General features: G+C 40.8%; 1 protein-coding gene across 1 annotated transcript in view; it reads left to right on the plus strand.

Moving 5' to 3' along the window:
* The first annotated feature begins 581 nt into the window (after positions 1-581).
* The window catches only part of LOC149278691 (tRNA-specific adenosine-34 deaminase catalytic subunit ADAT2-like), a 48,344-nt gene continuing 27,474 nt past the window's right edge, over positions 582-21,451 (plus strand). The window contains 3 exon segments of the mRNA XM_089501876.1: positions 582-620; positions 7,169-7,273; positions 18,234-18,379. Of these exon segments, the coding sequence (XP_089358002.1) occupies positions 588-620; positions 7,169-7,273; positions 18,234-18,379 (284 nt within the window). The 5' untranslated portion in view covers positions 582-587.

Consider the following 21,451-nt stretch of genomic DNA (forward strand, 5'->3'; position numbering starts at 1 on the left):
TTGGCACAGTCTGACCAAAATGGAGAAAAAAGCGCACTTCCCAAATGTGCCATTTTATATCCCAAACAACCCGACAAACTCATGCATGTGGGGTATCACTGCACTCGGGAGATGTTGCTGAACACATATTGGGGTGTTGTTTGATAGTGACGCATACCAGGAGCTATGAATTCCTGAAGTAGAATTTGTGTGAAAAAAATACAAAAAGAAAAAATACCACCACCAGCTGAATGTATCTTCTGCTTAGTAAAGTGAACACACTATTTTCACCACAGTCAGCCATCAGTTCTTGCTTGAGCAAAATCCCGAGGTGTTCTAATGGGACTATAGGTTAAAGAATAACTATTAAACTACTTAGTATACGTAGTATACTTATACAAATGCTTTAAAACAGTGTTTTACAGTGTGGCATAGAAGGGTGCAATGTACAATCATTTTCAGATAATTTGAGAACTTTTCCTTTCCTAATGGAAATGACGACAAAATATGTTCTGTTTAATGAATGTTTTTCAGAGATAATTGTACATTACAATACAACTATGGAACAGAGAGAGCACATCGATGACATTTCTAATATCATTCAAGAGATGGAGGAATGGATGCATAAAGCTTTTCAAATGGTATGGTATACAAAGTCAGACTTCGCATTTAATTAAGGCGTGCATCTTATCTTTTTATATTTCATATACACAGACATTGCAAACATTATGGTAAATCAGAATGTTAAACATCATGGGCAGTGGATTTCAAGAAGAATACAAATAATGTAGTCTTTAATTTAGGTTTTCTGGGGATCACTTTATTTGCATACAGATAGGATTGGTCATAGTGAAACTATAAATGAATCAGTCAGTCTGTCTGTGTGTATATAAGGATAAATGATATGGTTAGTCAAATTACTTCATACAACAAATAAGCATTGGTAAGCATTATAAAGTATTCATGAAGCTCTCCCCCAAAAGAACTTCTACATGCATGCATAACCACACTGAATCAATTTACTGTATAAGGTATTTCAAGAAAATTGTTTTACTATTTGGTTTGGTGAATGTATAAGTAATGGATCATTTATTTTTATTTTTTGGTACCATTATATCGTGTACTGTTTACCTTCATGGTTAATTACACAAAACTAGTGGCTGCAGGGGCGAGAATCTGTTACGGGCCAACCCAATCTACCCCCTTCTCACACCATCTCCCCCCCCTTCTCGGGCTATCTACCCCCTCTCCCTTCTCACTATCTACCTGCTCCCTACCCCCCTTCTATCTACCCGCTCCCTACCCCCCTCTCACACTATCTACCCCCTCTCGCCCCCTTCTCAGGCTATCTACCACCTCTCCCTCCCTTCTCACTATCTACTCTCTCCCTATCTACCCACTCCCCACCACCCCCTTTGTAGGTCACTTACCAAGCAGTCCTGTGGTGGGGGCGCGCGGCTTCACTGCTGAGCGCCGGCATATGACGTCATATGCCGGCGCTCAGCGTTTGGCCGGCAACCGAGACAGACGCCTCACGCTCCCACCGCTGCAGTCGGGGCAGCGCTGAGGCATGCGGCAGGGAGCAGAGGAGACAGAAGGGCGCCGAGCGGTTGCTGAAAACGACCGCTCTGCCCCCCTTGGGCCCCCCCTGACTGGCAGAACTCCAGGGCTCGGTCGCACCACTGGGACCCCGGTAGTTCCGCCACTGGCTTTCTGTTTCTTGGAGTGTGTCGCAAGGCAGGTTTCTTGTTAGAGATCACTCCTAAGGGAGCTGCTGGCTCAGGGGCTGACTTGTAATGACCAGTTGTGAATCCATCCTGCACTAACAATGAAATATAAAACTTATAAACAAAATTAGTTATACTCTACCCAGTTCAAGAAGCTAAGAAGCTGCAAAGCCAATCAGGAGTGGGTTGGTGTGTTAACCCACAACTGAACATGGACAATTATGGTATAGGTTTGAAGATACAGAGATGACACTTTTACTTAATGGGTGAAATTGTGCATATAATTTATTAACTGAGTCTAATAGCAATGAAACTATGCTTACATATACTCAAAGCTATATGTTGTTTCAAGTGCAAGACAGGTCCATACATAGACTATGGAAGTTTATGTAATTAACGGTCTAAGTGATCATACACGTTATCTATTGTTTAGAACTCACGTGGTTGGGTTAAAAGAAACATTCTCCTACTGTGCTTCCCATTCACTCAGTCAGGGTTTTCAAAACTCACTCCTGACATCGCAGGTTCAAGGGCCAACTGTTTGGCTGCACTAAAACATTTTTATTGTTACCGCATTTTGTTCCTGTTAGAATTGGTCATGGAGAGAATAAATTAACCCCTTCAATCCCAGGGGTTTTTGGTACCTCAAAGCCCGGAACAATTCTGCCATTTTTGGGGTATGTCGGTTTAGCGATTATTCTCCTTTCCTGTGAATAGTGTACCCATGTAAACTATATATTGTTTTTTCAAGGAGAGATAGAGCTTTCGTTTGATACCATAGTTGGATGATTAGCTGAGAATTTAGAATGAGAAATTTAGTAAAAACTAGCGCTTTCTTTAGATACCATTCATTTTATATCATCTAATTTACTATAAAATAAAATTATAAAATATGGGTATTTTTTGTTACAAATTTCTTTCTAACTTTTTAAACAAAAATCTTTTACTCATCTGCAAAAACTAATGAAAAAACCTGCTAAATAGATTCTACTATTTGTCCTGAGTTTAGAAATACCCAATGTTTTTATGTTTTTTGCTTTTTTTCTGCACGTTATGGGGCAATAAGTACAGGTAGCGTTTTGCTATTTCAAAACCTTTTTTCCCAAATCTGGCCATTCTTCCCCCATGTGCCATTTCGGGTATCTTTGAAGCCGGCCAATGCAATTTCTCCCATCAAATCATATATTTTTAAAAAACTAGACACCCCAAGGTTTTTGAAATGCTGGTATTTTAACCCTTTCCATGCACAAATTTTACCACCAGCCTTTGTGAAAATTTTTATGGTAATTTTTATACATTTGTATTTTTTTATTTTTTTCACACATGTTGTACTTCAGGTATAAATTTATCGCTCCTGGTCCAAGTCCATGTCAAACAACACCCCAATATGTGTTCAGTAACATCTGAGCGCAGTGATACCCCCCATGCATGGGTTTGTAGGGTTATTTGGGAGGTAAAAAGGCCGCCTTTGTGAGGTGTGTATTTTTATGCCATTTAGACAACCCCATCAACTCATGCATTTTTTTAATACGAGGCACCCTATGGGCATCTGTAATGCCAATATTTTAACTCTTTCCATGCTGGAATTTTTGTAAAGATAAAGAATTTTAAGACTTGCTTATTAAAAAATTTTTGGTAACAGTGGGGATTTTTACATGTTACCATATTTTTTTAAATATTAAATTTTTGAATATATATATTTTTTTTATTTTATTTTTTTTTAAACTAATCACTGATTAGTGAGCTGGGCCCCATTGACCTTGCATGGTTAGATGCTGTACCGCATTCAACCTCCAGGAGGAGCTCGCGAGTTCTCAAGAGGGTCTGTATAGACCCTCTGTGAACTAATTTTCTATTGTTAATGCCATCCTGTGAATGACGGCAACGTCATTTACAGGATGGCACTTGTGGTTGCTCTTCGGAACAATCACAAGGCGATCGGGGTAGGGGGGTATTGTTATTGACATGCCTCGATATCAGCAACACAGTTTATGCCCTCCCCGGATCCACCGTCAGCCTCATTTGTGAGGCTTCCGTGGATGCTGCAAAGCCGGCGATTCACTGCGGCGATGCAGCTATTTAACGGCAGCCCCTACATGTACGGGCATTGTCGTTAACACGTTGCACGGCAACCCCGTACATGTACGTGGATTGTCGTTAAGGGGTTAAACAAGATACTTCCTTTACCATTAACCCCTACACCAACATGTCTTAAACATAGAATTTGACGGCAGATAAGAACCATTTGACCCATTTAAAAGTCTTTACAGGGTCTTAAAAACCCTCTGGGAACGCATTATTATATGCACTGGATTAACCTTATTGAATACTATTTTTACTACTTTATTATTTATCTGGCTACCTTTATTTTATTTGTATTTTTCATTTCCTTGATTTATGTTGAATTTATTCTCTTTTCATTCCCCCCTTTATTTGAGGTTTTTATTTATATATATATATATATATATATATATATATATATATATTAAAATCTAAGAGATTTGTTGGTTCATGTTGACCCAGTGGATAGTTATACCAATGAAAGTAAAAAATATGGTAATTATGGTAGTGTACGCTGTTTAGGGTGTGTTACATGTAGTCACATGATACCGAGTAAGACGTTTGCCCATCCACACACAGGAAAGATATTTAACATCAGATATAGGATTACATGAAAAACAATGTATGTAATCTATAAAATACAATGTCCATGTGGATTGTCGTATGTTGGAAAGACAGAAAATACACTAGGAGAGGACATCGCTCTATTATTAGGGTGGCATACAGAGATGGGGCCTCGGATAAACCAGTAGCTAGACACTTCCTTGATAAGCAACATCCATTGACATCTCTCCGCTTTATAGCAATTGACCGTATCCCCGAATCTCGAAGAGGGGGGTGTCACGAACGCACTCTACTCCAAGCGTGCATGTGACTTGGTTCTGGTGGTAAAAGGGTTAAAATTCACTATCTGTCTGCCCTAGACCGGAAATAGTGATAAAAATACAAATATCCACCCTTAATACCACCCCCAATTAACTATAATATAACAAATATCAAAATAACGCTGCCACCACCAAGACAATTTAGAAATGGGGCGCCTTGGTACCCCAAGCGAATCAGACTAAAAACCCACACAATATATTTTAACACAATTATGTGATTTTAAATTACCGATAAAATGGTCTAATCAGGTAACGTGAGTCTTTACCAGACAAAGGCAGAACTTAATAAAGGAATATTTATTATGAACAAAAAAATCACAGTGCATACAAAAAAGATGATAAACAGATTTACACCAACAGATAAAATAAAAAGGAGAAAATTACAGAAAACCTAACTACTCACTGAATGGTCAAGTAACAGTTTTTCTGTCCGTAGGACTCCGGCAAGGAAAGATGGCGACTTACTCAAAATTAGATCTTGGCCCCTAGTAAGCACAATGACCAATCTTCTCTCATTAACTTTATACTCTTCCAATTCATCTCGAGTTTCCAAGCCGGCCCAGAGGTGGTATAAGCGGAGGGAAGGTGTACCATAAGTGACCTCCCCCTTGTGTGGTGGAAACATATCAGTCCAAATAACTTATTTTAATTTTATCGTCCCCCCTGTGCACGCCACAGTAATAATTCATGCGTTTATGAATTTCTTGTAAATTGTGAAGTCCGTAGATATGTCACACTTGCTACTTATGACTGAACATCATAGACTTCACAATTCCTTCCAAACCGTTTACGTTGTGCCGCCATGTTTGTACTCTTTTTGTAGGGTGCGCTTTCCCCGTTCTAGGTATGCACACAAGGAGGTATGATGAATCTATGAGTTATTATTGATACGTGTTGCATTTGACCTGGATATGAAAGGGTTTTCCTGACTGCTAGTGGTCACTTAGCATATCAAAGAATCCAGTATCTATGAGGGGAGACAGGCATATGGTCGTCTACATTTGAACCTGGACAAAGCGGCAGCTCCACTGTAGGATTTCACACCTTGTAGAAGGCCCTGGTTGGAGTCCGAGCTTCAAAAGACAAATTTATCTTACAGGACCTTTTGGCACCACATGCCTATACAATCAAATTAATCCCTCTCATACTGAAATTGGTCATACCATCTCTACCAGGTAGAAAGTCCATGTATGCACTACACAAGTTGGTGTGACGGGGGATAGAGGAAAAATTCTATTACAGCGTGAGACATTTTGGATAATTCATCTAAAAACCATGGCGCCAGGTGGGCTAAATGAGAAATTATCATTTTCTTCGTTTTCTATAGTATTAAGATACCTATCCATTAATAGAAAATATGGGGTAAGATCTTTTTTCATATTAAGGGGTTTGATATATGGCTGATGGCTATTTGTATATCCATTTGAGTTTTGGAACTATTATAGTACATAATTGTTCAATATACTTCAAGCAATTACGCATTATGATATGCAGTGCATTATTTTAATGGGTAGTGGTTATTAGGTGTTTAAAAATAAAAAGGTGAACATCATTAGGCAGAATCCTAGCTTTGAAAGTATGGATATAATCAGATAATAATCATGTATATTTTACATTTACACAATTTTCATCACTTTATTATTTATTTATTTTTTACACAATAATGGGTTGGCACTGATTTATATGATTTTATGATCTTTTGAAATGTGTGTTTACTTACCTTTATATTTATAATATAGTAAAGGGTAATGATGAATTGCTATAAATAAGATATACAATACGATGCTTACACATAACACTCTTTAATCGTACATATATGCCCTTACACTAAGATTTTGATAATATATGAATAAGTTGATTTTGTACACACGAGTATAATACTATACATAATTATACAAGGGCACATCATAGAGGTTCACATATTGCATATTAGACACGTATTATGCAGATTTTCTGCATCTTAGATGTAAACGTTGCCATAACTACCCGGCACTCAGACTATACGTCTGAGGCTCGGACGCATTGGTGACATCACGCACATGCGCACTTGGGAGTTAGACACGCCGAGTTTGGACAGTTCGAGCACTACAGGTGTGGTTAGTTCTGTTAATTCTATTACTTTATGGTATATAGTATAAATACGATCTGCATTCCTTTTCTGTCATGTCCTGATGAAAGTCTACAAATAAAATAGACTGAAACGTTGACCAGAAAATTGGAGTTTTCGTGTAATCATTTATATAAGTCCCAGGAGTGCCGGTAACTATTATTGGAATTTATATATATTATTATTTATTTATTGTGTTACTGATCAAGTTTGTATAACAGGATTGTGATCGGGATATTTCTGGGGTATAACAATGTATATTCTTGTATTCTCTGGAACCATATACCTTATTTAATTCAAAGTAAAAAAGAGAAATAATGGCAATTAGGTGAGCTTGATTTGGTAAGTTAAATTCCTTTAAGAACATATTCAGGATATCTCCTCTCAATCATCTTTACTTTTATTTCTAGGCAGAGAATGCCTTGGCTAATGGAGAGGTTCCAGTTGGTTGCCTCATGGTTTATGACAATAAGATTGTGGGGCAAGGACGGAATGAGGTGAATGAAACTAAGAATGTAAGTTTTCATGTGTCTTTCTTGGGTGTGTTCCCTGTGAGTGGGAAGGCTGTGGGCAGTTGAAGTGGAGAGGTTTATGCAGTCAGATAAGGGCATACTTGCAGTGGCGACTCTAGAAACAATATATAGGGGGGGCACATAAGATACCACAGTCAAAACTGGGGGGGGGGGCATTAATAATTTCCACCATTAAATCATACCACTGAAAAAACCATATATATATATATTCCCAAAAGTAATGTGCTATGGAATTATACTTTTTTTATTGGACTAACATAACGGGAAGCCTGAAGCCACAATTGAGTGCGACTAATCCTTGAAATAAATAATAGAGTAAATAACACAATACCTTAACTTTTCCACTAAATGATTTCTGGGCCTTGAAAGTTTTGTCCCCTGAAGTCACTACAAATTCAGGAGGGCGTTTTATCTCTGGATAAGTAAAAATGAAATAGTTCCTACTGTAAATTAAGTGCCAGGAAACAGATGACCAAACACACACCAGGACAGGCGCTGCCACACCGACACCCAGACACACACACCAGGACAGACTCTACCATACTGACACCCAAACACACACACCAGGACAGGCTCTGCCACACCAACATCCAGACACATGCACCAGAAAAGGCTCTGCCACACCAACATCCAAACACACACACCAGGACATGCTCTGTCACACCGACACCCAAACCAGGACAGGCTCTGCCACACTGACACCCAAACACACACCCCAGGACAGGCTCTGCCACACCGACACCCAAAAACACACACAACAAGACAGGCTCTGCCACAATGACACCCAAACACACACCAGGACAGGCTCTACCACACCAACACCCAGACACACACACCAGGACAGGCTCTGACACCCAGACACACATACACCAGGACAGGCTCTCCCACACCAACACCCAAACACACACACACCAGGACAGGCTCTGCCACACCGACACCCAAACACACACACCAGGACAGGCTCTGCCACACCGACACCCAAACACACACCAGGACTGGCTCTGCCACACCAACACCCAAACACACACACCAGGACAGGCTCTGCTACACTGATAACCAAAATACACCAACAGCAGGACACAATCTATGACAGACATCTACACCAGGATGGAATTTCCACACTGCATTGTTGTTGATACCCCTCTTAGTGCCCCTTGTGTATTGATGCCTCAGCCAGCACCCTTTTTAGTATAGATTAACGTGGTGCCCCCACACCCTTGTATGATCTCCTCCAGCCAGCACTATTTGTATTAATGCCCCCAGCGAGCCCCTCCCTATATTATTGATTTAAGTGATGGCCCCATCACATATATGCATCAGACATGCATTTTTAACTACATAATAAGTACTTATCACTTGAAATTTAAATATGATTTCAAAATAACAGCTGAACTGGCAGTTTCTTTAATATATTATTTATTATATATATTAATATTAGCCCCTGCCACCGATATATATTAGACCCTACTGCCTATAGCAGGTATAGATCAACACATTAACATACAAGCCCAGCTTTGCATGTATAGATCAATTGAAATTCACTTGTGAACTCAGCATTGAGGGTCTAGATCAAATAAACAGAATCAGACATACACATCCTGCAGGTATACAATTATAATGTATGGAAACATAGCATTGCAGGTATAGATCAACTGCAAATCACATGTAAACTCAGCACTGCAGGTAAAGATCGACTAAATATGACATACAAATCCTGTATTTGCAGGTATACATAAATAATGTATGGAAACATAGCATAGCAGATATGGATCTATAGAATAACACAAAAACCCAGCTTTGTGGGTATAGATCAATTGGAATTCACATAAAAACACGGCATTAAAGGTATTTAGAGCTCACACAATAAAACACACAAAACAATTACACACAGAAAGCTCAGCTGGACATAAGGCAATTGATTCAACACGGTTTTGTGTAAATAGCTTCATTCTACATTATCTTATTATTCACAATGGTTGCATAATTGAGTTATTGCATTTTCCCAGCATACCTGGAATGCATATGGGAAACTGGGGGCAAAGGCAAACTCTGTCCCCTGTTTCCCATAGGCATCTTTGTCACTAAACATGGGACTATGGGAAGCTATTTAGTGACAAAGATACCTATGGGAAACTGGGGACAGAGTTCGGCTTTGCCCCCAGTTTCCCATAGGCATCTTTGTCACTAAACATGGGACTATGGGAAGCTATTTAGTGACAAAGATACCTATGGGAAACTGGGGACAGAGTTCGGCTTTGCCCCCAGTTTCCCATAGGCATCTTTGTCACTAAACATGGGACTATGGGAAGCTATTTAGTGACAGATGCCTATGGGAAACTGGGGACAGAGTTTGCCTTTGCCTCCAGTTTCCCATAGGCATCTTTGTCACTAAACATGGGACCATGGGGAGCTATTTAGTGACAAAGATGCCTATGGTAAACTGGGGACAGAGTTTCTCACCAGTTTCCTATAGCCATCTGTGTCCCAGCCTCCCACTGCCAACCATGCCCCCAGTTTGTCAACTTACCTGACTGAAGAGAAGACACGCGCCCTAACAGTGCACTCTGCTGAGTTCCCGCTGCCAACTTTCTCCACCCACTTCACTGAACGGGGCTGGCACCGCCCCACAAAGGTAATTGAGCCGTGCTGACGCCGCCCACGAATGTTATTGAGCGGCGCTGGCTAACTCAATTCAATTTCAAATCGAAGGGGCGGCATTTTAAGAATCCACCCAGTCGATCCGAAATAGAATTGAGTCAGCTGGCCAGCTCGGCTCAATAACCTTCGTGGGTGATGGCAGCCCCGTTCAGTGAGGTGGGTGAGCAAGTTTTACAGTGATCCACGTCTAAGGAGAGCTCTCAATCCGGGACAATGATGCATTGTCCCTGATTGAAACTGCCCAGGACGTGGGACATGTAGTCCCATTCAGGGACTGTCCCGGGGAATCCGGGACGTGTGGTTCCAAATTCGGCGGGGTGGGGCAAGGAATAACCTAGGGGGGGCAATTGCCCCCCCTTGCCCCCCTGTAGCGAAGCCACTGCATACTTGGCAAAGGGCGAAAACTGGGGTACCATGCCATTATGATTTGATATTTTGTTAAACTTTACTTAACAAGCATCAGTGTATTGTCTACTTAGGGGACACTAACTTTCATGTTGGGTCCCAGAGAGGTGCAATCCCTAGGGTGGTGATAACCGTAGCAGTTATCACTAGCACATTAGCAACCACCTTAGTCTGTTTGCAGACACTCCATAGGAGTACCCTTTCATGACTTGTACATAAGGCTTCCAAAAGATTGCAGTCTTCGGACCAACCCCCGCCTCTAAAGCTGGTGAAAATAATCTCAAAGTAAGAGAGTACAATTGTATTTAACACGCTATATACAGTGGATATAAAGTCTACACACCCCTGTTAAAATGCCAGGTTCTTCTGATGAGACAAAGATAAATCATGTCAGAACTTTTTCCACCTTAAGGCTAGGTTTCCACTTGGGTTTTTGTCCTGCGTTTTTTTTCTTGATGAAAAACGCCAAGAAAACTGCCACTGCATTTTCCTGCGTTTTGGCGTTTTTTTCTGGAGTTTTTTCTGGCGTTTTAGCCTTTCTGTGGAAATTGCTTTTTTTGACCTTAGGCAGTTTTTCCAGCCTTTACAAGTTAGAAGTTTCACCCAGCTAAAAAAGGGATTAGGATAAATGGCAAGTATCTGCCCCCTGATGTCATTTACTTGGTAGAGTTCTACTTAAACGCCCCGGCGGACCCTTTTGTCACTTTTCTGTGGTTTGTAAGGCATGCTTTATTCCGAATGTCTGCTCCTCTAGGAAGATTGGCCCCAAATGATGGTGCAAATTGTTTGCTGTTGCTTTTGGCACGCAGGATCCAGTTGCTGTGTCGCGTATGTTTGTAATGGCATGTTTGTTCCAAATGGTGTAGAATTCAATACGAACTTTGTTTTGTGTGAAACTGTTTGTTTCCAGCCTATTTCTCATAGGACACACAGATACTGGGTCCATCCTCTGCATTGTAACTGTGGAAAAAACGCCATAAAAAACGCCAAGGCAATAAACCCACATGGCTTTTTCATGGCGTTTTTTCTCTCCCATAGACTTCTATTGGAGAAAAACGCCAAGATTTCCTTGCAAAAAACGCCAGAGTGTCAACATGCTGCGATTTTGAAAAACTGCCACAGAGCCCAAAAAAGCAGAAAAACGCCAAAGAGGACTGAAAAAACGCCAAACAGAAAAACGCCAAGTGGATATGGCATTGTGCGATTTCCTATTGAAGAACAGCTAACATCTGGCTGCAGCGTTTTTTCACAAAAAAAACACCAGGTGGCGCTATTGGCGTTTTCATGGGCGTTTTTAGCAAAAAAAAACCAAGTGGAAACCTAGCCTAAATGTGACCTATAACTAGGGCTGCAACTAACGCTTATTTTCATAATCGATAAGTTGGCCGATTATTTTTTTATTTTTTATTTTTTTTATTTATTTTTTTTGGATAAAAAAATAAATGTAAATTTTTCATTTATATAAAATAACTGGATGTTAAAAATACAAATGGCAGAGAAAAAACTTTGCTAAAAATGCATTTCTTGTTTTAATTTCCCAACCTGCCCCCCAGTTATGCACATCTGAGGCTTGCCACACTACCTCCCAGATATACCACTCTGCCCTCCCCACATATGCCTTATATACCCTATATGCCTTACATACCCTATATGCCTTATATACCCTATATGCCTTATATACCCTACATGCCTTATATACCCTACATGCCTTATATCCCCAGATATGTCACTCCGTCCTCCCCAGATATGCCTTATACCACCCAGATATGCCATAGTGCCCTTGCGCAGACCTTCCCCGGCTGTCAGAGTTCCCCGGCCGCCCGGGGAAGGTCTGCACGATGGACGCAGACAACCCCCGCTGCTAACCGCACCTCCTCCCGGCTGCAGCGGAAGTTGTCTATGCGAATCGCATAGAGCTCTACACGCTGCTCGGACTAGGCACCGGGGACTCAGAAGCACAGGTAAGTTTGGGGGGGGGGGACAGGAGGATCCAGGTCCCCTGCAGCGTTGCGGGGGATCTGGATCTTAGTCTCATAGTCAGACCTATTTGATTATAAGACTACCCCGATTATAAGACGAGGGGTATTTTTCAGAGAATTTGCTCTGGAAAAAACCTCGTCTTATAATCGAGCAAATACGGTAAGTACTGGATTAATCTTCACTGCCCCCAGGATTTAGATTCCGCTTAATTTGTCCCCCTTTATCTCTAACTGCAAATTAAGTTAACCTAATTAAATTAACCCTCAGTCCTCAGCATTAAATTAATCCTAAAGAACCCATCAACCATAACTGCCCCCTGAAAAAACCCTAATTTTATAATCGATAAAAATCGATTCAACTAAACGATAATGAAATTCATTGGCAACTATTTTCATTATCGATTTATCGATTTTAACGATTAGTTGTTGCAGCCCTACCTATAACGTGAACAATTCAATTGCAAAACAAACTGAAATCTTTTAGGGGGAATAAAAACTGTTTTGCTTAAGTGTGCACACCCTTAAACTAATACTTTGTTGAAGCACCTTTTGATTTTATTACAGCAATCAGTCTTTTTGTGTAGGAGTCTAATAGCATAGCACATCTTGACGTGGCAATAAATGCCCACTCTTCTTTGCAAAAGCGCTCCAAATCTGTCAGATTGCGAGGATATCTCCTGTGCACAGCCCTCTTCAGATCACCACACAGATGTTCAATTGGATTCAGGTCTGGGCCCTGACTAAGGCCCCGGTTCCAGCTGTAGAAAAACGGCCCCCGCCATGCTTTACTGTGGGTATGGTGTTTTTTGGGTGATATGCAGTGTTGTTTCTGCGCCAAACATACCTTTTGGAATTATGTCCAAAAAGTTTAACCTTGGTTTCATCAGACCGTAACACATTTTCCCGTGTGCTTTTGGGGGGCTTGATGTTTGTTTTTGCAAACTTCAGCCGGGCTTGGATGTTTTTATTTGTAAGAAAGGGCTTCTGTCTTGCCACCCTACCTCATAGCCCATTCATATGAAGAATACGGGAGATTGTTGTCACATGTAGCACACAGCAAGTACTTGCCAGAAATTCCTGCAGTTCCTCTAACCCCTTCAATTCCAGGGGTTTTTGGTACCCGGAGCAATTTTGCCATTTTTGCGCTATGTCGGTTCAGCGATTATTCTCTTTTCCTGTGAATAGTGTACCCATGTAAACTGTGATACCACAGTTGGATGACTAGCTGAAAATTTAGAATGAGAAATTTTGTGAAAACTAGCGAAAATTTGACAAAGAACACCTAATTTTTTTTTTAATTTTCCCTCTGAATCTTTACATAATTAGGTAAAGTGATGGAAAATCCCCCTCCAAGTTTATCAATTCAGGTGTCCCGATTTCAGAAATACCTAATTTATATTGATTTTCCATACTTTCCCAGCATTAATAGGGAACCTACTATAAGGTGTACATTTTTCGTATCATTTTTATGCTTATGGCTTAACTGGTTTGGGGGTTGTGAAGGGGGGCAGGAGGGTTATACTGGGTAGATGTTATGGTAGGACAATGGGATGTAAGGTTTTTTAAAAAATTATATTTAATTTTTTTTCATTTTATTTTTGTTGTATTTTTTATATATATTTTTTTTATTTTGTAAATGATTAGAGGTCCTCTTAGGGACCTCTTGAACATGTTATTAATGCCAGTGATGTCACAATAACATCACTTAGCTCACTTTATTGTTTTTTTTTTAAAGTTATTGTATTAATCATTTATTTTTTTATAACAGTTTTTTTTTCCCTCTGTTTTGTTTTTCAGCATGAGAGGAGGGTGAGAAACACACTCCTCTTTCGCGACCCCCCTGCACCGATCACACTGTGATCTCTATGCAAGTCCCCCTGCAGGGGATATCTTGTCCTCCGATGAACTTCCGGGTGACGTCAGCAGTGACTCAACCCGGAAGGGAATGCCCGATCGTGTTATCGGCATTTAAAAATGTAACAGCTTTCCGGCTTTCATGCCGGCCATAGGGGATTCTTGGGATGTGTTTTTTGGACGTACATCCAAAAAACCTCCCCTCTTCCTCCCCTCCTACCATATCCCCTGCTGTCCTTTTCCCTATCCTCCCTCCCCTTCCCTTCCCCCTACCTTCTCTGTTCTTATGTTTATGCGATTTCCCCCCCCCCCCTTTTATTTTTTTTTTACAGCGCTTGAGTCATTATTCACAATGCTTCACACCATGCTCTTTCTTGGTTAAGTTTGGCGGTGCAGAGCTGTATCTGTGCTCCAGTTTGAGCTCCCCATGTTCTTGTACCTATTATTGTTGATTTCATTTTATGTTAGTCCCCATTTATTTTTTTTATCTTCCAAACCTGTTGGTATGGTATATCTATGTCCTTGAAAACAAAATATAATTTACCTAAAATGCATGTCAGGGAGGCAGAGTGGCATATATGGATGTATAGGGCATATCTGCGAGGCAGAGTGGCAAATAGGGGGTTAGACGGCATATCTGGGGGCAGAGTGGCTTATTAGGGAGGCAGAATGGCATGTAGGGGGGTATAAGGCATTTCTGGGGCAGCAGAGTGGCATATAGGGGGGTATAAGGCATTTCTGGGGCAGAGTGGCATATAAGGGGGTATAAGGCATATCTGGGGGGCAGATGTGCATAACTAGGACAGAGTGGCAAATTAAAGGAAATTAAAAACAATTTTTTTAATCCATGTTTTTATTAAAATAGTTTACATGTCAATATTTACAATAAAACTTTTTTCTTCCTATAGGGTAGTCTTATATTCAGGCTTTTTCTCTTTTTTTCCTAAACTAATATTTAAATTTTGAGGGGTTGTCTTATAATTGAGCAAATACGGTATTTTTAAATGTTACCACTTTATTTCAGCTTTTAAATATTTTACTAATCACATTGTAATTAGAAAGCTGGGCTCCATTGCCTTGCATTGTTGAATGCAGTACCCTGCAAGTGGAGCCAGAGTTCTCTAGAGGGTCTGGAGACTCACTAGTGAACTTTTCCAACTTCATATTTTTAAAGGACACTCCGCTGTCTTGCTAAAATCACTCACAGTAGCGGATGTGAGCAGTCACACCGCGTCCTGGGGTGAGTGTTCGGTTTTTCTGAATGCCTCATTTCAGCGACACCATTGAAGTTTGATTGCGTGCGTGGCCCGTCAATGGACGTTAATGGTGGAAAAAGTTCTGACATGATTTACCTGTGTCTCATTCTTTAGCATCCTAAGAACCTGGCATTTTAACAGGGGTGAACTTAAGTGTAATCACCCAATCATGTGAAAATGTGCAAATCAAATAAAGAAAATAGTACTTTCCCAACTATGTACTGCAGCAGCCCCATACAACACTCCTCGGGATGTTCGAAATAGACTCAACCAAAAATGGGGCGCATGTACATAAGGAAGAAGAAATACAACAACAATAGTGTAATATGTTCTGAGAATTGAAGTAATAAGTGTGCTAATTCATTCACAAACGAAGGTGGATTTCAGGCTCTTCAATAGCAGTATATAAAAATAGAGACACAGTGGTGCAATATCTTGTATTATATACTAGGTAAAAATCAGTCTCCACTCAGGCAAAACGATGTCCAAAAGCAACAATGGTCCTTTTTCTGGGTTCTCAACTCGTTTCGCCGGTGTTATACCGGTTTCCTCAGGAGAATTGATCCTTATAAAATAAATTGATATGTTTGTGAAAATCTGCGTGTGTTCGAATCCCTTGTTGCGATTTTAAATATCCCTGGTACGTTTTTTCCGTCGTCTGCGTCTTTACATCATTGATGTCCGTTCGTCAGAATTTCTGGATGGAGACAGGTATCGTGGGAGAAGTTCTTTCATCCAATTACTGGCTTTCTGGGCGGAGTGACTCTTTAACAGTGCACACAGTCTCTCACTCCGTACCAAGTTGGAAAGAAGAAAACGTTGTGTCGTCGGAAGATTTCAGTGCTGGAACCTAGGCATGATGGGACTGTGATTGCTGTTAGCAATCACACTCCTATCATGCCAAGTCAGCCAGTACATGCTGGCTACCTGCCCCCTTGTGTATTGATGCTGCCAGCAGTATGGGGTCTGCACATAACTTACAGCCACCCTGTACCAGCATGTACTGGCTGACTTGGCTAACAGCAATCACAGTCCCATCATGCCTAGGTTGCCTGGGTACCTATAATGCCAAGTCATATTGTTGAATTTTTTGTCCAATTGTGGTGTGTTACTTACTTTTATTAAAAGTGTGGGGGTTTTTTATTATTATTTTTAAAGGTGGGGGTCATTTTTGGTTTGGGTTAAGTGAACCCTGAATTTTCGGTTTTGGTCCAGAATTTTTATTTTGGTGCATCCCTAGAATAATTTCAGAGAACAATTAAATTTTTAATTATCCTGAATTTGCAGTCACAAAACTTTCTAGGCCCAGAAATCAGTGAGAGGAAAAGTAAAGGTTTTGTGTCATTTACTGATTTTAATCTTATTAAAGGCCATATTTTCTCACAGTGAAAAATGAGTGCGGCCCTCGCACGTATACAATTCTGATGAAGTGGCCCACTGCAGAAAAAACTTGGACACCCCTGATCTAGTATCTATCCATATTGTTTTTAAGGCATACGAGTAATATTAAGAAACCATAATAAAAACAACAATTTGCTGTTTATTCCCATAAATATTTTTTATATTGCATTATGAATTAAGATGAGAGCAAGAGTGAAATTGATTGCAATAAAAGTGTCATAAAAGTCCCAAAATACCATCTGATGACCTACATAAATATTATATATCATTAATATTGTATATATTATAGTAATATTATTTTTTAATTGAATGATTGGTTGCTTCTTACATGATTTTATAAAACCTTTTTTTTGAAGCATAATATTATATCTATAAAATATAAATTATTGATAACTTTTTATTTAATTTATTATACAATTCTCCTAATAGTTTTATAAAAATATACTTTTTTATAAAAATACTAAAAAAAAATTTTTGTAAAACCAATTTTTATATTCGATAAAAATAAATTAATAACTTAATACAATGAATGTATTTAATTTATTATAAGTATAAGATCTTCCTTAAAATAGCATAATCAGAAACAAAGGTTGGAATACAGCACTCAGTAGTGAGATGGTGCACGAGCCAGGGTACCACCAGGTCCTTCAATAAATCCAAAATAAAGAAGCAGACGCTCAGCACTCAAATGGTAAGGTGAGTTTCTTTCACATAGACAACGTTTCGACACACAGGTCTTAAGCCATCGATGGAATCAGTTGTGCAGTTTCGACATATATGTTCCACCTGTCCCTTCGGAATATTGCATAGCCACTTAGGATGATGGCAATTGGTAAAATCTATAAATCCGTTGCTGTCTGTCGGCTTGAAAAATGTTTTAGTATGAATCTGATTGTTAGATATAAAGTTAAATCGATCTGAAACTTATTAATACAGGAAGAGAAAGTTAAATTATATTGGTTTTGAGATGAAATTGTTTAAACTTTCTGTTGTCCCTTGCCAAATGATAAGAATGTCATCTGTGTAGCGCCGCCATAGGACCAAATCTGCACCAAAGGGATTATGGGGCCAGATGTGTTCGGCTTCCAAATCAGCCACAACAAATTGGTGTAGCTTGGTGCAAATTTGGTTCCCTTGGCGGGGACCATGTGTAGACTTTTTATATCCAGTGTTACTACTAATACTTCTTGGTTTGTTTTATATATCACTTTATCTGCTCTTTGTGTTATTTGAAACATAAAAAATCATTTTGTCAATCATTTTATTTAATCTAATTTATTAATTTGTGATATTTGTGGCACATTTATCTGAACTGATGTTTAAAGCTTTGATGGTATTGCTGCTTGAAGCTTTATTTATAACTGGGAGGCCCTGGCTTACTGTTTACAGGCTACACGGCATGCAGAAATGGTGGCAATTGATCAGGTAATGGAATGGAGCCAAAAGAATGCCAAGAATTTTGCAGAGGTGTTTCAGGAGACTGTTCTTTATGTCACTGTGGAACCATGCATCATGTGCGCTGGAGCATTGCGCTTGCTCGGTATCCTTTACGTTTACTGTAGTTAGAGTGTCTATTTGCTTTGGGTCGCTCTAACCCTAGACACATGTAATACTTTTTTGCAGTAATCTGAAACAGCTTTATATTTACATACGTAAAATGTATGAACTGGTTTACCTCTCCCTATCAGAGAGTTGGTGATGATAGATCCTTGAGTAAGAAATCAATCCGCCAAATAATTAAACTAGCAATGTCAAAAAACAGAAGAAGTCATATTTAAGTGGATCGAGTCCCTTAAGTAATTGCATCATATACCATGAAGAGTTTAGAAACGCATATTGGACCTGTGTTTTTAATTTCAGTGGTTTATACATTTATATAGTGTTGCCGACCTATAAAAAGACAATTTCTTACTGTAAATGTATTTTCCTCCACACACCCTGCCCCCAGGTTACTACAGGCATAAATTCCTCCAGCAACCCAACCTCCCAGAAGTAGCAAGCCAGACACAACCGTGTGCAGAACAAAATTAATTTATCACAATTTATCAGGTGCTGCTGCTTAGTGTCTTGAGAAAGCGTTATAACCCCTCCTCCTTTACCTATAAAATATGTTCTCCCCTCCCCCACACCCTTATGATCCACAGTTCTTCTTGGAAGGACGGTAGCAGAGGTGAGGTGCACGGGATGCTATAATAAAGTTTAGTAAAAGTTCAGGCGCTACACAAACAAAAAAAAAAAATATATATATATATATATGTATAAAGTAAGTGAAGATTAAAATATATTATAACAGGTGCTGCAGACACTTATAACCCCTTTCCCTTTCCGAAACTCCTTCCCGTAGAAAACAATCTGTCCACACGAAAACCAATTATCGGTCCACACGATATCACCACGGAACGAAGCAAAGAGGCAGAAGATAAGGTATACAGATATTTAATTTGTTTACAAAAAAAGTGCGGTATGCTCACATTTAAGATCTCTTTCTCGGGTCTCTCTCTCCAAGCGGACAACTTCCAGGTGTAACAAAATGTCACGTCCTTCCCAGGCTGCGGAGCTGCATGTCTCGCTCTTGTTTCAGTTTCCCTGTTTTGCTTCGATCCATTCCTGGATTTCCTTTTGCTCTGTTCTGATCTTCCATTCCTTGCTTCTGCTTCAGCTCTTTGCTTCAGCTCTGTTTCCTTGATAAGGTGTGCCCCTCCCGTGTGTTCTGTTTGTCTCAGTCTGCAGTCTAAAGGTATGTTTCAGTGCTATGTGTTTGGTTTACATGTTTAGTTTGTTTCGTACCACTGTCAGCAGGGATTAGTGTTAGGACCCACCGTCATTGGAGTACTTTGGCGTAGTGGTGGGCTAAGCATACTATGGCCATGATGTGACGGAATCTCCAATAGTTATCATACAGTCCTAGGCTAGTTTCTGTATTTATGTGTGTCAGTCTGTCCTGTATCCCCGGCAGTGGGGTGTCCTGTCCTGTATCCCCGGCAGCGGGGTGTCCTGTCTTGTTCCCTGTTGTGCCCTGTGTTATGTATATCTTGTCTGGTTATGTTTATTCCTTGTCTTGTTCACTATTGTGCTCAGTAACATGTATATCTTGTCTGGTTATGTTTCGTGCTTGGTCTCCCTGTCCCTTGCTTGTTATGTGTCTGCTATATTTCTCTGCTTAGCTTCCATACTCCCAGCCTGCAGCATCCTGCATATGAGTCTTGTGTGATGTCTCATGCCTGTTCCAGGGTGCCTGCAGGATTTGACTTTGTTCTGGACTACATCCACTGCTATATCAGGGCACTGGTGTTTGGCTGCACATCCCTAGATACTCAACACCTGGGTGAGTGTGGTCGCCCGGCAACCAGGCCCTGTTCAACTCCACTACTGCACCGTAACTCCTGCACACAATCTTTGGGCGCGCTGGGTCTTTTAGTCATCTGTTTGGACCCAGTCCGTGACACATGGCTGCAGGTAAACGGCCAGGAGTTCGCGGAGTGGAGTCTGCAGCTGTGCACCCCACCAAAGGGGTTTCCTGTCGTGTGCACCCCACCAAAGGGGTTTCCTGTCGTGTGCACCCCACCAAAGGGGTTTCCTGTCGTGTGCACCCCACCAAAGGGGTTTCCTGTCGTGTGCACCCCACCAAAGGGGTTTCCTGTCGTGTGCACCCCACCAAAGGGATCACCTGTCGTGTCTGCCCAGCAAGTGGGTCACCTGTCGTGTCTGCCCAGCAAGTGGGTCACCTGTCGTGTCTGCCCAGCAAGTGGGTCACCTGTCGTGTCTGCCCAGCAAGTGGGTCACCTGTCGTGTCTGCCCAGCAAGTGGGTCACCTGTCGTGTCGGCCCAGCAAGTGGGTCACCTGTCGTGTCGGCCCAGCAAGTGGGTCACCTGTCGTGTCGGCCCTGTCAAGTGGGTCACCTGTCGTGTCGGCCCTGTCAAGTGGGCTTATCTGCCTTGCCTTCGCCTGGACCTAAAAGTCCGCTAGAGACAACTTCCTCATTCCTGTTCAGATATTCTGATTCCTGTTTTGGAGGAGATTGGTCTGCTAAGCGGCAGTGCTGGTCATCGAAGGACTCCTAAGTTTTTCAGTCTCCTGAGTATGCAGGTTCCTGGGTTGCCTTGTTTACGCAGTTCTTCTGTCAGAGAGCAGACCTTCCTTTTGTTTATGTTCCTGTTTGCGTCCGGTGGCCGCTCATTTGGAGGGGGATACTGTCATGTCCTTCCCAGGCTGCGGAGCTGCATATCTCACTCTTGTTTCAGTTTCCCTGTTTTGCTTCGATCCATTCCTGGATTTCCTTTTGCTCTGTTCTGATCTTCCATTCCTTTCTTCTGCTTCAGCTCTTTGCTTCAGCTCTGTTTCCTTTATAAGGTGTGCCCCTCCCGTGTGTTCTGTTTGTCTCAGTCTGCAGTCTAAAGGTATGTTTCAGTGCTATGTGTTTGGTTTACATGTTTAGTTTGTTTCGTACCACTGTCGGCAGGAATTAGCGTTAGGACCCACTGTCATTGGAGTACTTTGGCGTAGTGGTGGGCTAAGCATACTATGGCCATATGATGTGACGGAATCTCCAATTGTTATCATATAGTTCTAGGCTAGTTCCTGTATTCATATTTGTCTGTCTCTTATG

The sequence above is a fragment of the Sceloporus occidentalis genome, unplaced genomic scaffold (assembly GCF_023333645.1).
Source record: "Sceloporus occidentalis isolate IW3139 unplaced genomic scaffold, rSceOcc1.0.p SCAF_184, whole genome shotgun sequence".
NCBI classification, from domain to species: domain Eukaryota; kingdom Metazoa; phylum Chordata; class Lepidosauria; order Squamata; family Phrynosomatidae; genus Sceloporus; species Sceloporus occidentalis.